Genomic DNA, 15,858 nt, shown 5'->3' on the forward strand with positions numbered 1-15,858 from the left:
GGGTATAAGCCAGTCTCCTTTGGGCTACAAACAAACAAACAAACCTTCATTCTAATTGACTCTATAACCTCAATTAGCGCTTAAAACTTTCACACTATATGATCCGCGCGACTCTTGGCCGATTCCCCTGAGTGGGCAGGTGCCAATCATCCCAGCAACACCATCATCATCATCATAACCTCGCGTGCCCAAGTCGCGTGCTCCAAGAAGAAGAAACAGCCATGGCGTTCAACCGGATGGCCTCGCCGATGTTCCTCGTTTTCCTGGCGGCAATCGGGAGCGGTGCGGGTGCCAAGGACGAGGCGCCGTCCGTCCTCAGGAGCATGCTGCTCGCGTTCGTGAGGGAAGCCTCGGGCTGCGATTCCCTTAAGACCGTGCTCGGCGATAGCGACAAGGTTGCTCTGGTCGCATATCACAACGATTACCGGTCGCAGGTAGCCGGCGGTGGAGTAAAGGTCGCCGGCGGTGACACTTTACCGAAGGCGAGCAATATGAAGAAACTGGTGAGTATTCTTGCCTTTGAGTGCCTGAGCTCTGGAAGACTGTCATAATAAGCTCTAATAAAGAGTATGTGCTACCCTTTTTGGTGAGTCCTCGCTTGCCACGTGTATGACTCCTTTTAAAGAGACAAGTTGATTCTCTTTTGGGTGCCACGACTCTCGGATGAGAGTATAGGGATCACCAAAGAGAGTCCACATGTGCCTTTAAACTCATGCACATGGCAAGTAAGGACTCTCTAAAAAGAGTCAAATCACTCTTTGCTTAAGCGAAGCTGTTCTTAGCCAACCCTTCCCCGTCCGCCAGTGTTGCTGTGTGGTAAGGTTGAAGCACGATAGGAAGAGGGCTATGCCGTGACTAGAAAGGCAACAGGGAAGCTTGGCGGAAAGGGAAATGGGGTGTCTAGCCGAGGGAGCGGCGAGGATGACGCTCGGTGGAGAGGGGTAGCCAATGAAAGGCGCGCCTGGAATGGCCACGGCGATGCTCGGCGGAAAGCGCATCAGAACGCAGATGTCTGCAAGAGTGCATAGGCGTGTCCGAACGCAGCTGTTTGCTAGGAGTAGGCTCCGAGAGTAGGGTACAATGACACACATACACACAAAAAGAAATACAACACTATCGATGGAAATTCAAATACTAATCAAACTTTCGGACCAAATCAGTGACTAGTCCATCATTCACTGTGAATTGATGTTGAGAAACTTAGTTCGTAGTCGACATTGGACCATCAAGGAAACCACTAGCATAGAGAAGAGCTGAGAGGGGGTGGGAGGAGATTGGGAGGGGGGGGGGGGGCAGGTATTGCTTCCTTCCGAGGGAAATATATATGCATGTCCTTTCTCTCACTATTTACTTCAACATTCTTGCATTGCAAGAATGTTGAAGTAAATACTAGTAATTACTATCAACATTCTTGCATTGCATGTCCTTAACGATGTGACCCTCAAATATACACCATACGTGCGGTGACGCGGGACGGTGTCGTTCCGAACCGCGGCATCTATAAGACCGCTGTCCACTCTAGAAGCATAGGAGTCTGCCATGGTGCTTGCACTCACCGCTCAAACAAAAAATCATCCCGATTCCAACCACGCCGTCACTAATTATGCCAGGAGTTACGTAGGCAGCATATCTGGTAATCTAATGAACCGTCTGCAAACAGATGCGATCACGTAATTGCTGTGGGTCCTTGCTTATTCGGGGAACGCAGGGAACGAGGCAGCACACCGAATATCCCGAGGCTTAATCAACCAGGCTCGGTGTACATCCTCCTCTGAACCTGCGGATTCCCGGGACGAGCCGATGACCACATTTAATGAGCTTACTCTATTTTTCAAGGAGGCCAGAAAAATCTACACAGCTCCTAATGAACTATCAAGAGAACAAACCACGATTCTGCGCCAAATTCCCGTATTCTTTGTCATGTATGCACAGATTGGCGTGTATTACATGCGGACTCGTAAATCCAAGTTGTATAACTGTGAGCTAAATGTTTAGGGCACTCCAAGCAATGCGCAATGGGGATGTTTAGAAAAACCCCCACCTAAAAATCTGTTGCCAGCACCCCCAGAGGGCACTGTGAGGCCCTCGTAAGGACAGAAGACAGGAAACTCCAGGTGGATCTCACAACCTCGGCTCCACAGGTTGCCTCCACCAAGGCTACCTATAAGTATTAGCAGGCTCTTAGAATTCAATAATGTCGTTTCCTCCTCCTCCTCTTCCCACTATCTCCAGGTAATGTTGTTTTTAACTGGTGCATAACTTTGGCTAGTGTCGGCCTCTCACGGATATTCCCACGCGCACTTCTTTTATTCTTATGTAACTAGTCTGTTGCACGCGTAGCCGCTGCCTTGCGCAGGCCGCACCCTAATGTCTGGGAACATTCCTCGCGAGTCATGTCGGCGATTGAATCCACTTGAGGCTGTGCCATGAAACCTCCTTGGGCTGTGCCGATGGTAACAGCTTGCGCAGCTCCTCCCGCACGTTCGCTTTGATGGTATCCCATAGGTCTTCGGTGCCTAGCGAGTGCGCTTCGGTGTAGCCTGTAAACAGGGTTGAGCGGTTGTAATGCTTCGTCCGCATCTACAGTGACTTTTCAATTGTTGTAGTCTTCGTTAGCAATTCGGTGACTGTTTTTGGTGGGTTCCGCACCAACCCTGCAAAGAGGTTTTGGTTCACTCCCCGCATAAGGAAGTGGACCTTTTTCTTTCAGGCATGGCAGCATCGGCCAGGCGGAAAAGTCGCGTCATCTCTTCCGTGTAGATGGTCACTGTCTCATTCGGTAGCTGTGTTCTTGTCTGCAGCAAAACAGCGGCATTTTCCTTGCGGACGATGCTCGTGAAGGTATTATGGAACGTCGTCCGAAAGAGGCCCCAGGTTTCAAGGGTCGATTCACGGTTTTCGAACCACGTCTTCGTGGCCTCTTCTAAGTAGAAGTAGACGTGGCGCGGTTTCTCTTCATAGTCCCAGTGGTTGTATGTGACGACTCGGTCGTACGTCTCCAGCCAGCTCTCCGGGTCTTCAAACGACGATTCACGGAAAGCCGGTGCATCACGACTGTTGTAGTCGGCAGAGGGGCTGTCATCGTCTCGGCGGTCGATGTGACGGTCTTGGGCTGCCTGGTGTTTTCGGGAAGGAGCCCGTACTCTTGCTGTAGGCCCTTCTGCCGGCGGCTAGTTCGACGATCCGGGTTGTCTTTAGCGTCGTCTTCTTCACGGCTTGGGCTTAAGTCAGCACCCCGCAGTGGCGTCCGGATCATGAAGCAGCACCTCCACCAGATGTCATGGGGCCGTGACGTCGACGAAGGCAGCATTAGGCGTGTTCAAAATGAAACTGTTTATTTGGTCGTACTTGTGGCCGGGAAACGGAAAGTCAAACTACAGCAATACACACTGTACACTGATAGCAGCGAACAGAGCGTCGGCTGTCGATAAAACTGGTCTGCAGCAAGGCGCGTCGGCATTTATACATGCGGCATCGAACATTCGAGCCTTATCGCTGGTGGCCGCGTTAGATCCAGAATAATCTCAGCTGTTCGCGTTTTCGCGCTCAAGCCTATAAGAAGATTCTAACATAATCTGGAAGGTTCCCCCACATTAGGGCGTGGCTTGTGCAAGGCAGCGGCTACGCGTGCAACGGACAAACATAAAAATAAGAAAAGAAGTGGGCGTGGTAATATCATTGTCGGTGCACGGGCATGATCTGCCAATGTTTCATACGCCCGGCAGTTGTTTTTTCTTAGAGAGATTCGCCACAAATCATGCCATCGCTGCTTCAATGTGAGTGTCACTTGATCGTTTTACAGAAGTGGGACGACGCACTGGCAAAGACCGCTCAGGCCACCGCGGACAAGTGCGACGGCAAAACTCGGGAGACAGCAGCCACCGCGCTCGACACGGGTGAGCTGTTTCCTCGCCGCATCCTCTTACGGTGCATGAATAGTTTTGTTACAGTTTGATGTGATGACCTACGCTTTCTCTAAACGTTCAATTGCGGCGCTCCCGATTCGGTTCCGCCGCATCTTGGCCAGGCGTCGGGTCTAATGCATCCGTTTAATAATACTGCCAATACAAATATCCGGGCGGTCAGTGTGATTCGGCCCTGGATTTGGTTTCAGCCGGCGGAGTGGGAGAGGAGACAGTGACCGTTGGGTGTGAGTGTGTTTCCTACAAAAGACGCGAGTGCACTTGGATATATTTGCGTGTTAAAATACCACCAGCGGTCAACAATCTTCAGATTTTACTGTTTTAGCCACCCAACGGCCGTTTTTAAATTTTTTCTGACTAGTAGAGTTACTCGAATTACCTTACTACAGATGAGTAAGTTTCCCAAGCGAACATGACTTTCAACAGCATAATGTAGGAGTACGCAATATTGTTACGTCCACGAAAGGGTTTCTCGAGGCGCGACTTAACGGTAGTCTCGATGGTCTTGAACGCCCGTGTGGTTCAGCTATCGCTGCGGGTTTCGGTGCCACCATATTGTGCCTTGTCGATTTTTATCTTTAACAACTAAACGAAGAGTGATACGGTAGACGCATACGCATGAAAAAAATTGGGTTGGCGCATTCGACGTTTCATGTCCTTAATAATTTATGTTCCGATATAAAAAAAGACAACAGAACATTCGTTTAACAACCCAAGGTGGCGGCGCCATGTGTCTTACGCAAAATCGTCTATAGAGGCGAAAATCTTCCTCCTCTTTTCCTCCATCAGGCCTGTCTCGCAACACCTTGGTGGACAAAACCAAACTGCGTGCACAAGAACTTCTGTAACAATATCTCTTACAAGGGTGATTTAATCATAGATTACATACCGAACGCAAAAATAAACCAAAGGACATCATCATAAGCACCTTATCAGGAATCACATCCTTAAGGTAACAAGACAGCAAATATAATCACAGTGCGCAAAATTAGTAGTACTAAACTAGTATCTAGCGTTTACAACGCTGAAGCGTAATTTGCTTGATCCGCTAGAAAAGAACGTGGAATTACTCCGGATAAATTTCGGCCACCTGGGGTGACGGGGGGGGGGGATCTCTAACGTGGCCTAAATCTAATCACACGGGTGTTATTACATTTCTCCCTCATTGAAATGCAACACACACACACATACGTGTATATATATATATATATATATACGTTGTGCAGGGTCGTTCACCGGGGTGCACCAGAACATTGGCCAAGACGAGCTCCCCGAAAAGACCTCGGACTCGGATGTCGGGAAATTTGTCAAAAACATTGTGACGAATTGGTACACCGAGGGCAGCAAGACATTCAAAGCGGCAGATTTGGACAGCTACCCTGCAACTACTACGGACGGTCACTTAGAGGACTTCGCCCAGGTACGCACAGGTTCTATTACATTCCTTTAAAGGGGCCCTGCAACTCGTTTTCAACATGGTCAGAAAACGCTGCCGATCGCCGGTAGTCGAGGCTGCTGAGAACTCGGGAGCCAAGCTTTATAGCGCAGAACGCGGCCTAGAATTTACAATTCATTTTCGGCCAACTATAGCAATGGTACCCTCTTCTCTCGACAAATGATGCCATATACCCAAATGACCACGCCACATACCCAAAATTCACGGCCATTGGCTTATTTCAGCATCGTGAGCTGCAGTTACTGCGACCGCCGCGGGAGACCGCCACGTGCCCGTGCGCTCGATCGGGATCACACTGAAGGTAATTCGCACGTTCGCAGAAACTCCCTCCCTCCCTCCCTCCCTCCCTGCTTAGCGTCCAGCGCGCTCTTCGGTACGAGAGAAGAGATAAAGCGCTTACAGCGTGCGACAAATCTCTGGAACTCCGCTCGCGCTTGACGGATCCTAAACATCATTGCAGCGGTCGATTTGTGAGGCAATAAAGTCCTTTAGTGAAGCCGTTCGATGCTTACTTGGAAAAGTGTTGCAGGTGCCCTTTAAAACGTTTCTTGATAAGCGATACGCGTACAGCGTGCGCGCGTGCGAAATCTATGTGCGAAAATAAACTGAGGAAAATAATTTGTGTACCGTGTACTTTACGCGGCATATTTCAAGAACGCTGAGTATGTACTTTACTTCACCGCTGTCGACGCGTTTTAGCCGACACTGAGGCGTGCGTGTGGCCGAGTCATTCGCTTGGGGAGACTGGCGATTTTTCCAATTTCACAATTTTCAGAATAGTAAATATACCTGAAATTTTAGCGCTGCACATCGCCTTCGTGGGAATACTCGATGCAAAACAGACCAACAAAATCGACTCCGGTGTCGTGAACCTTCTCGTTGTCCCTCGATTTATTGTTGAAAATTTTAAGGCGAGAGCCTTAAATGTCTCTGTGTAAAGGTCGTGGTACAGAAAACACGGTCCAAAAAATGTCGACAGTTTCGCCGTGAGGATGAAGCGATGAATACGATAGAAATAAACTGGAACGTCATACAGTGTAAGGCTACCAGCCAGGGGCGTAGCCAGAAATTTTTTTCGGGGGGGGGGGGGGGTTCAACCATACATTATGTATGTTCGTGCGTGCGTTTGTATGTGTGCGTGTATATATACCCAAGCAAAACTGAAAAATTTCGGGGGGGGGGGGTTTGAACCCCCCCCCCCCCCCCCCCCCTTGGCTACGCCCCTGCTACCAGCTAACTCCTTATTGATCCGACCTCTCGCGACACTACAAAAGGCTGGCGTAAGGGTATGCGGCCGCTCCAGGGAGCGAAGCTGCTTTCGCGCTGTCTCTCACGTCAACGCAAGTAAGCGGTGAGTGTACAGAACGTGCAAGGGCAGGAGGCGTCTACATATCTCTGTCGAGATAGTGCGCGCCAGCCTGCGCGACTACGCACTTTTGATCAATGTTCGCAGTTGTTGACTGAACGACGCCCCCCTAGATTTTTTTCCCCAATAATTTCTCTCTTTCTCTATCTTTATTCCTGCTTCTGTAAACCTATCAGGCTCTTTAACCCTATCGCGCTAAAGCTTGCGTCCCAAAAGATCATTGCGGCCCATAGAACAGCAATACCTACAAATAGGAAAGCGTCTGCATGGCTAAAGCGCGTATATGTACAGTCGCCCAAATCTCCAACTATAGCGTGGGCCAGCGGCAATTTTTTGTGTGGAGCTTTGCCATATGACTGAATTAAGTTCCAAAAAGGGTGAGGGCAATGCATGTTTACGAATCACATGCCCGCAGAACAGTATTTTGCAACTTCGTTCCATTATATGGCGCCGACACACAAAAATGTCGCCACTGCACACGCTAGTTAAATATTTGACCGGCTGTACATAGCTAACTACACACGGATACCCGATATCAAGAACTGGGTTCGCTTGCACGTGTTTCGTTTTTCTTTTTTTTTCCCGCAGTCTTCATAAATGCGCGTATCCTTTTCGTTTATATCGTTGCAGCTTATCTGGGCTGACACCGAATTGGTTGGTTGTGGCTTCAAGCATTACAAGCCGACAGCAAATCCAAACAAACCATTGGCAGTATTAGCATGCAATTACTACCCCGGGTGAGTATACCAAGGTGCTAATTTCTGAGAAAACACGAACCAACTGTTTATACAATTCTTCTTGTTCATCAGTCGTTTAGCTGTACGGTTGCGACTAATAAAACAAAGGTGCGAAGTTGCTGTCAATTACTGTGAGCGGTGACTCTTGCCTTTTCGAAAAACAAACAAACAACGAACTGTACTTCTTACACAAAAGGTACACACTTAGTCAAGTCTCGCATTAACGTCTGTTACATAAGTATCTTTTTTTTTTATTCCAGCGCGAAGTACTGCGTATAAGCGGACTTTCAAGCGCCATAACGCGCCATTTCAAGTGCCTTTCGCGGAGTGGGAATCGTGTTGCGACATATACAGGACATGGGAAATTATTTGACTAACTTCATTGTGCCATTCATTTCGGCGCACCCCAGTTTCTGCCCTCAGTTGAGATCTACGCATCGTTCATTGCTGCTCGTTGCTAAGTGCTTGATCTGCACATCTCTAAGTGTAAATATGTCATATGAGGAAACTTAAATAAGGGAAGGGAGCACACGAGGGCAAACACGATTATATTAGGTAATGTGCGTTGGGGGCAGGCCCGTAGCCAGGGGGGGGGGTGGCTTTCAGCAAGTGCCCCCCCCCCCCCCCGACAAAAAATCCGGGCTACGGGCCTGGTTGGGGGGTATAGTTGGTACGACACGAAACTGAAATAAAACATCGCGGGTGACGAAACACAAGTAGTTTGTGTCCTGTCAACTTCTACTTGTGTTCCGTGAACGGCGCAATTTTCTTTCAGATTACATTAGGCTTGGGATCGCATGCGGTATACGACCGCAGTTGATCGAGAAGAGCCGTCACTTCCGAATTCCAGTAAATATGTTCAGATATATCCGTGAAATATTAACATGTTCCATCGCGACCTAAGGGCTTTACACTTAGGTTACATCGAATTACACGATGCGTCTTCATGTACGGGGAAGTGTGCTTTGGTCGCGTATGCGTGCAGTGATAAAAACGTTCATAGCCTTATCAGCGCTGCTTGCTGCATGCAAAACGGAAGCCTAGGTGAAGGATTATCGCTGTAAAGATTGTGAGGAGCACGGGAACACAAGTCGGGGCCAAATTTAACTGCCGCTTCGTGTAGCACGCCATGTTCATGTGGCCACGCTCTTGTTTCTTGCGCAACATTTCCGCTTAACCTACGTTCATGATATTCAGGGTCTGTAACTAAACCTCAGAATACATTTCCGAAATTAAAAAAAAGCCCTAAAAATACCAAAATTCGCATCGAAGGGTATGAATGTATAAATAACATGACTGATAGGCCATGCCATGCTCACAAGTTAAGTGACCATTAACGCACCCGCAGTGAATGTGCGGGTATGAACCATGCGTAGAGAGAAAGAAAATAAAACATGAAAATAAAAAAAATTTATGCCCGCCTTCTGTGCTCGTGCGACACAACACAGGTTAGTCATACATCGGGGTGGCCTCGGATTTTTTTTTCTCTCTGCTTCCACGCTCGCGTTTACATACTGTGCCTAACTGACGATGACGTCATCATCACTCAACAGGCTGAAGTCGGGGTCTCAAGTGTACAAGAAAGGCGACCCGTGCGCCGACTGCGGCACAGGTTACAAATGTGACTCCACGAAATTATGCGTAAGTCGCCGTCATTTCACCGCTTGCATTCCTCGAATTTCACGAGAAAAGAATGAGTGCTTAAATAATTTCTTTTCTACGATTTCTATGGACCTATCTTTATTTTTCCATCTCGACAACAAACATAGAAGATTACTGCCACGTCTTATTTTGAACTTTTTTCGCTGGCCAGAGGATCAGAAATTTAGAAAAATCTTTCAGCGCGGAAACAAATGAGCTGACAGAACATCTATATTGAATTGAAAAGCTGAACGAATTGCACTGCAAAACAGTGACAGGCAAGTGCGCTTTTTGCCCAAAGTATTCCGTGCATAAGGCAAATGTGCAATGCCGAAGCTCGCAATAAGAAAGAATATTTGTGAAAGGGAAAAAAATTGTCGTCAAGCCGTTTCTAGCGCGAAGCCACATGGAAATCCATACGGGCTTCTCAGTATATAGGCGACTACCCAGTTGACGACGGAATTTGTCCTTGTCTGCGATTCGAACCGGCGACCAACGCTCTTGCCATTTGAGCTAAGTGGGATGTTAGCCGACTGGAGCGCGAGAAAGATAGAGTCAACTCGAAACACACGGACGCTGAATATGGAAATGTGTTATACGGTCCCGGTTTTGAATCCCGGATTTCGGCAAATTTTTCGATAACTGGGAAACTTTCTTACTGAGAAACCCCTTTGGACTTAGTCGTAACTCAGACCTGCGAAGGTGAATGCCGTCCTTCGAACGTGAATGTTCAGCAAAGTTGTATCAAACACCTCACATGCTGATGTGTGTGTGTGTGTGGGGGGGGGGGGGGGGTAGGGGATGTTTTGTTATAAGTTTAGAGCAATGGTAGTGATAACCGCTTTGTGGCCGCTGCGGTAGTGGGTGATTCGTTTCACGGCCATTTTGTGCAAGAAGAATTTGTTGCTTTCGTCGAACATTGTATTCACGCTGTTTTCTGATGTCTTTAATTAATTTCCATGGTCTACCCATGGCAGTCTTAAACGAACTGAATGAGTTGCTAGACGGGTCTTCCTTTTATATACGAAAGCGGGAAACACGCGCGGGGAGACGGAAGGGCCGTTTGACGTCATTCGAAGCTTTCGTGCGAAGTGCAAAGCAGCTGCAACCTAACATTTACCGGAAACGCGTGGGAAGGTGTTCTCACTGTTCCCAGGTGCCTTATCATCAATCATGCAGTTTTGATGCTTGTTTTGTGGTTTTCTTTATTGAAACAAATACTGAGCTCTGTGCTGTACGCCTGATTCAAAACCACACAGAGGTCGAAACTTTGTTGTGGAGTTGCAGTTGTGCACGAGTCTACAGCGAACGACAGCGGAGTTACACGCGTTTGCTCGTTTCGCTCTTCTTTCGCAACGCTTCGTTCGTCGGCTCGTCTGTCCACCTCTCCGAATGCCCTTCCTCAGCATCCGAGGCGAAACTGGGTGAAAACGGAACGAGCGCGCGCATCCGATAGCAGAGGAGTTTATTTACACTATCGATAGTGTAAATAAACCATCGATAGCACTACTATCGACAAACTATCGATAGTCCAATCGGTACTACCATCGGTAATATTACTGGCGATATTACTGACACGCGTGTTTATTGCTTTATTTTGATGTATTCGGGTTTCACTAACAAAGACTGTTTGCAGCGTTTGTCGCAGACCGCGCCGCAACACATTGCAGCAAAAACACGCGGGGCGAAAACTTTTGTGTCAGGACTCCTTTAAGATTACGCTCCGCACGCGAATGGTCAAGTTCATTCGAGAGCTTACACGAGCACCAGGGATAACGCTGGAAGTTTCGATGACTGATGTATAGGCTTCCAAAGCAACGTCGAGGGGCGCCACTGCTGTTATCGCAACTGGGAATGTCTACGGCCACAACATTGCCGCCCCCGCTTCCGCGCACGCTCAGAGCTCTCGGATTGCGTCTGTGCGTCACAATGTAACTGTTGCTGACTAGCAGTGCTCTGGGCCGAATGAGGAGCGCATGCGCGCACGTGTCCTTGCCGCTGCCGCAACCAAATCCGGCGACAAACCGCCTTCGCGGGCAGCGTCTGCCCCCAGTGACGCATAGCTCGGCCGCGTGAGCGTCGCGCCCAAACTTGAGCTTTGTTCCACCGATTATCAGATTACGCGACGGCCGGCGACTGTTCTCGCCGCTATCAGTGCGCAGCGTGTATCGCTTGTATTTTGATAATAATAATAATAATAATAATAATAATAATAATAATAATAATAATAATAATAATAATAATAATAATAATAATAATAATAATAATGATAATAATAATAATATCTCGCGTTTAACGTCCCAAAACCACGATATGATTATGAGAGACGCCGTAGTGGAGGGCTCCGGAAATTTCGACCACCTGGGGTTCTTTAACGTGCACCTAAATCTAAGTACACGGGCCTCAAACATTTTCGCCTCCATCGAAAATGCAGCCGCCGCGGCCGGGATTCGATCCCGCGAGCATCGGGTCAGCAGTCGAGCGCCATAACCACTAGACCACCGTGGCGGGGCGCTTGTATTTTGAGTTTTGACTTTCTGGGCACAAATTCGCCCAAATAAAGAGCTTCGTACTTCCCAGTCTTGCTGCAGCATTCTTCACCCTCACAACCACGTGACAATACTATCGATAGTGGTGCGAATAATGATGCTGCTGCTCGCTGGCCGTATTGCCAAAATATTTGCGATAGCCTACTATAATTTTCGCTTAATTTATGAGCAATTTTTGGCGAGAGAAATAAATTATATCCGCAGTGAAAATGGCGGAATATGTCCATTAATAAATTCATATTCAAAAGCAGCCAGTTACACCTTACAAGTTACAAACTTAGTTTTTGACAATTTTTTTTTATTTTGAAATCATAAAATGCAATATAAATTTGAAGCCGCGCAGTTCCACCACATGTAACGGCTTCCTTTTCGCTACAGCCGAACAGTTTGACTTTAGGACCATGTGTCAGGGAAGCACTCTGGTGAAGTACACGAGCATGTCAACTTTCCTGCCCTTCAGCCTGCTTCTCCGGCTCCACTATGTACCACGCGCTTGTGGAACCAAGTTTATGCTGCAATGAGTTCGCGCTGTTGATTTTATACTGTCGTTAGTACTTACTATCGATAGCGTTATCGATAGTATTTTTTACCATCGATATTCCGACAGTGACTCCGCCATCGATAGTATCGATATTACCATCGATAGTTCTGCATCACTACAGTGTATACCGTGTATATAGTTGAAATCAAGAAGAAGAAATGGATATGGGCCGGGCACGTAGCACGTCGGCAGGATAACCGGTGGTCATTAAGGGTAACTGAATGGATTCCAAGAGATGGCAAACGCGTGAGGGGGAGACAGAAAATTAGGTGGGTAGATGAAATTAACAAGTTTGTAGGTATAACGTGGCAGCAGAAAGCACAGGACCGGCTTGATTGGCGGAACATGGGAGAGGCATTTGCCCTGCAGTGGGCGTAGACAGGCTGATGATGATGATGATGATGATGATGATGATGATGATGATGACAGTGTATACCTCTCGTTGGTCCATCATCACGACCATCATGACGAAACTTTTCATCATGATGGTCATTTTCATCATGATAATGAAAATGACCATCATCACGAAAAGGCACGCGCTCAATCACCGCCCAAACACTTCGTACAGGTGGTTAACAAGAGGAGCTGCAACGTGCGGCCTCTAACCGGTGTTCGCCGTGCGTGTGTTCCCTTGTTAATCTTTAGTGTACCAATTTCAGCGAGTGGTGGGGTTTGCCCAATTTCCATGGCACATACGCGCTAAAAGAGTTTTGTCTTTACGCCACGAAATTTTCCGACCAATAACGAAAGGTATACAGCTTCACTATATAAGGTAGACGACACTTTTCTTCGTTGATGAACTCTCCTCCGCCTTTAGGGCTTGCGCAGAACCGATTTGCTTTATTCATGGCCTCTGACATATAGTGCGCCGGCCCAGCCCGCGAAAATCTCGGGGCCGTGCCTTAGTCAGTGTCAGTTTGCTTTCAGCGAAAAACCAAAGCGAGAAGTGCGGCTAACGTCGGCTTAATGTGCACGTACTATCCGCTGCTAGCAAGTATTCCCTCAATCTAAATACATTTAATGCTCTCCCACATACCAATGGACAAAAACGCGAGTTCGTATTGCTTGAATATTTTTTGTTGACAAAATGAGGAATTTATTTCTTGGCAAGAATTTTTTTATCGCGTAGGTAATTCAAGTACAAAAAAATGTCGTTCTTGTGCAGGTCTTGGTGCATAGCTCTATATCATACGCTTAATGCAGCTCCAGTACCGTGAATCCTGAGGAAGTGCGTAGCACGGGTCACGGGTCACCCAGTGATTCCCTTGGCAATCGCGCGCTCTCCACCGCCTCGGTGATCGCGCGCTTGCCGAGGCGTTGGCGCCCTTTCTTGCTCGGCGCTGATATAAGGCGGATGTTTCAGAGGCGTTTTTCGCGATTTTAGGTAGATTATTGCGATTAATTTTTGGTTACTTCTGTAGTTTATGTTATTTTAGACCTTACTAGCTTATCTTGCACTGGTTTTGGGCATTCTTAGCGTTGATTTGGGCCTGTATTGACCAATTCGGCACCATGCGACATGAGACAGTGAATGGACGACAAGCTGGCCCCTAAAGTGCTACGCATTTAAAAAGAGGGACACGTCTTGCGTCCTTCTTTTTAAATGCAAAGCATTTCTTAGCGAACCAAAGGCACTTTGACTGTTTCGATCTATCTATCTATCTATCTATCTATCTATCTATCTATCAATAACTACTCAAAAATGCTCAGAGAAAGTCGGTACAACTTCCAACGCTTGAGCCAAAGCAATAACGGTAATTCGGTATAGGCCACTACTCTCCTATGGCTTCGCATGACATCGGACTCCCAGAATGAGTGCGATCTGCCGAATTTTAACGCGATAGCGTTAGAGAGCTCGTGTCGCAGAAATTCCGTCGTCGCGCGTCGGCACCGTTGGTTGTGAGCGAAAAATCGACGTGAGCGAAAAATCGAGAAAAGCAATAAAACTAAGAATAAAAAATTCTGTCCCATTGAGGATCGAACCCGGGCCGTTCGCGTGGCAAGCAGATGTCCTACCACAAAGCCACGACGTTACTTGCAGCTCCTTCGGAAAAACACTGCATAAATGCCATGTAGTGGAAGGAGTCTCCTTAACTCTTTTTGTTGAACAGATGTCGCGACGAAAACGAGCCCCATTCGGCCGATTTGTAGGCGCATTTGGGAGGCCATCAAACTATGTCGAAAAAGGCCGGCATAGTGCAGCCATCGCCGCTAAAAACACACACGAACTTTCAAACAGCTCTAAATATGGACAACTATGTCCATCTAGCGGAAAACATATCAACAAGCAAACAGCAAACGCTAGATAATGTGCTGCATCTGTGAGGCATTGTGAGATTCTTCATGGCCTCCGAGATGGCGAGCGCGTGGCGTGTATCTTGGAGGCCATGCGACTCTTGCTTTAGATCAAAAACCTGTACGATTCGCGGCGCGCGCGGCGCGGTGTGTGTGCAACAATACACATTAATAAGTATGCACTTAGTGGTTGAAGTGCGCACTAGGGGCCGGATTTCGCTATTGCGTTCAACTCTTAAAGGCGAAGCTTAAGGGTCCCCCAATTTTTTTTACCTCCTTGCGGTTGATTGTGCGCCAAAAAAATTTCCACCACGTGTTACCAACAAGGCCGAATTTCTGCCACCCTGAATTTCCCTCTCACCACTAATCGTGCAGGAAAAGGATGGTGGCGACTCGACTTCGACTTCCGGCGAGTCCAAAGCGGGAGGGGGATCCTCCGCGGTGGCCATCATTGGCATCCTTGCGGCGCTAGTTGCGGTCGGTGGAGTCGTCGTCGGGCTCGTGATGATGCACAGGACGAAAGCACGTGCTGCCGCCGCCGCACATGCTGCCGCCGCCGCACCCGCTGCCGCTTCCGCACCCGCTTCCGCCAGCGAGCAAGGGGCGGCCGCTGGATCCCACGAGGCCGCAGCCGGGGACGCCACCGACCACAAGGGCTCGCCCGGCGCCGAAGCGGAAAAGACCGCCGAGGCTCACGAATCTCCGCCTGCAGCCACGATGCGCTCGCCCACAAATGAAGGCGACCTTCTTCGCGTGCCGCGCGGGACGACGCGCGGTTGACGAGATGCGCGCACCAACCGCAGCGTGCGTTCGCGCGACGGGGCATGCTCCTACAAAAGAAAAGAGAGAAAAAAAAATGGCGGTTTGCACGTGTGCTGACTATGACGTCACTCGGGTCTCTCGGGGTGTTTTCACCCAGATGAATTTCCTATACTGGTTTCATTAACGTCGTTCGGACGTGGTAGTATGCGCGTTTTCCAAGCTGACGTAATATTGTTACATGGAGTCACGTTCGCAGAAACATATATGCTCAAGATTACCCCCGGCTGTCATAATCGTTGCGAACAGGTGAGTTTATTATGTGCGGTATACGAGAAGATACGAGAGAGTCGACTGCACTCTCTTGCCGAATAAATCAGTTCGCAGTCTAGCCAATAACAACTCTAGGTGTAGCGGCGTTAAGATTCATAAAGCGACGTAGGCCCGGCTTCGTATACAGCCTCGGCGTAACATACGCGCGGCCTTTCTTTTCGTATGGAAGGGGCTACTGTTGCGCAAATTGTTACGGTATTTTAAAGTGTGGGGGATGCTTAGAATGTGAAGGCGAATGCCTGGTTGGTCTCGTAGCGA

At 48.3% G+C, this 15,858-nt stretch overlaps 1 protein-coding gene across 1 annotated transcript; it reads left to right on the plus strand.

Annotated features, from left to right (window-relative positions):
- Positions 1–221: 221 nt before the first annotated feature.
- LOC119377530 (uncharacterized) lies at positions 222–15,288 on the plus strand. The gene is made up of 4 exons (XM_049411601.1): positions 222–503; positions 3,803–3,896; positions 5,186–5,343; positions 14,884–15,288. The coding sequence occupies exons 1-4, from the start codon at positions 222–224 to the stop codon at positions 15,286–15,288; spliced, it is 939 nt and encodes a 312-aa protein (XP_049267558.1).
- Positions 15,289–15,858: the final 570 nt, after the last annotated feature.

The sequence above is a fragment of the Rhipicephalus sanguineus genome, unplaced genomic scaffold (assembly GCF_013339695.2).
Source record: "Rhipicephalus sanguineus isolate Rsan-2018 unplaced genomic scaffold, BIME_Rsan_1.4 Seq485, whole genome shotgun sequence".
NCBI lineage: Eukaryota > Metazoa > Arthropoda > Arachnida > Ixodida > Ixodidae > Rhipicephalus > Rhipicephalus sanguineus.

Bases quoted from the DNA above. Each gene is read 5' to 3' on its own strand.
- LOC119377530 (XM_049411601.1), top strand. From the start codon at position 222: ATGGCGTTCAACCGGATGGCCTCGCCGATGTTCCTCGTTTTCCTGGCG. The intron at 504-3,802 runs GTGAGTATTCTT...ATCGTTTTACAG, and splicing joins CGAGCAATATGAAGAAACTG to AAGTGGGACGACGCACTGGC. The intron at 3,897-5,185 runs GTGAGCTGTTTC...ACATTGGCCAAG, and splicing joins AGCCACCGCGCTCGACACGG to ACGAGCTCCCCGAAAAGACC.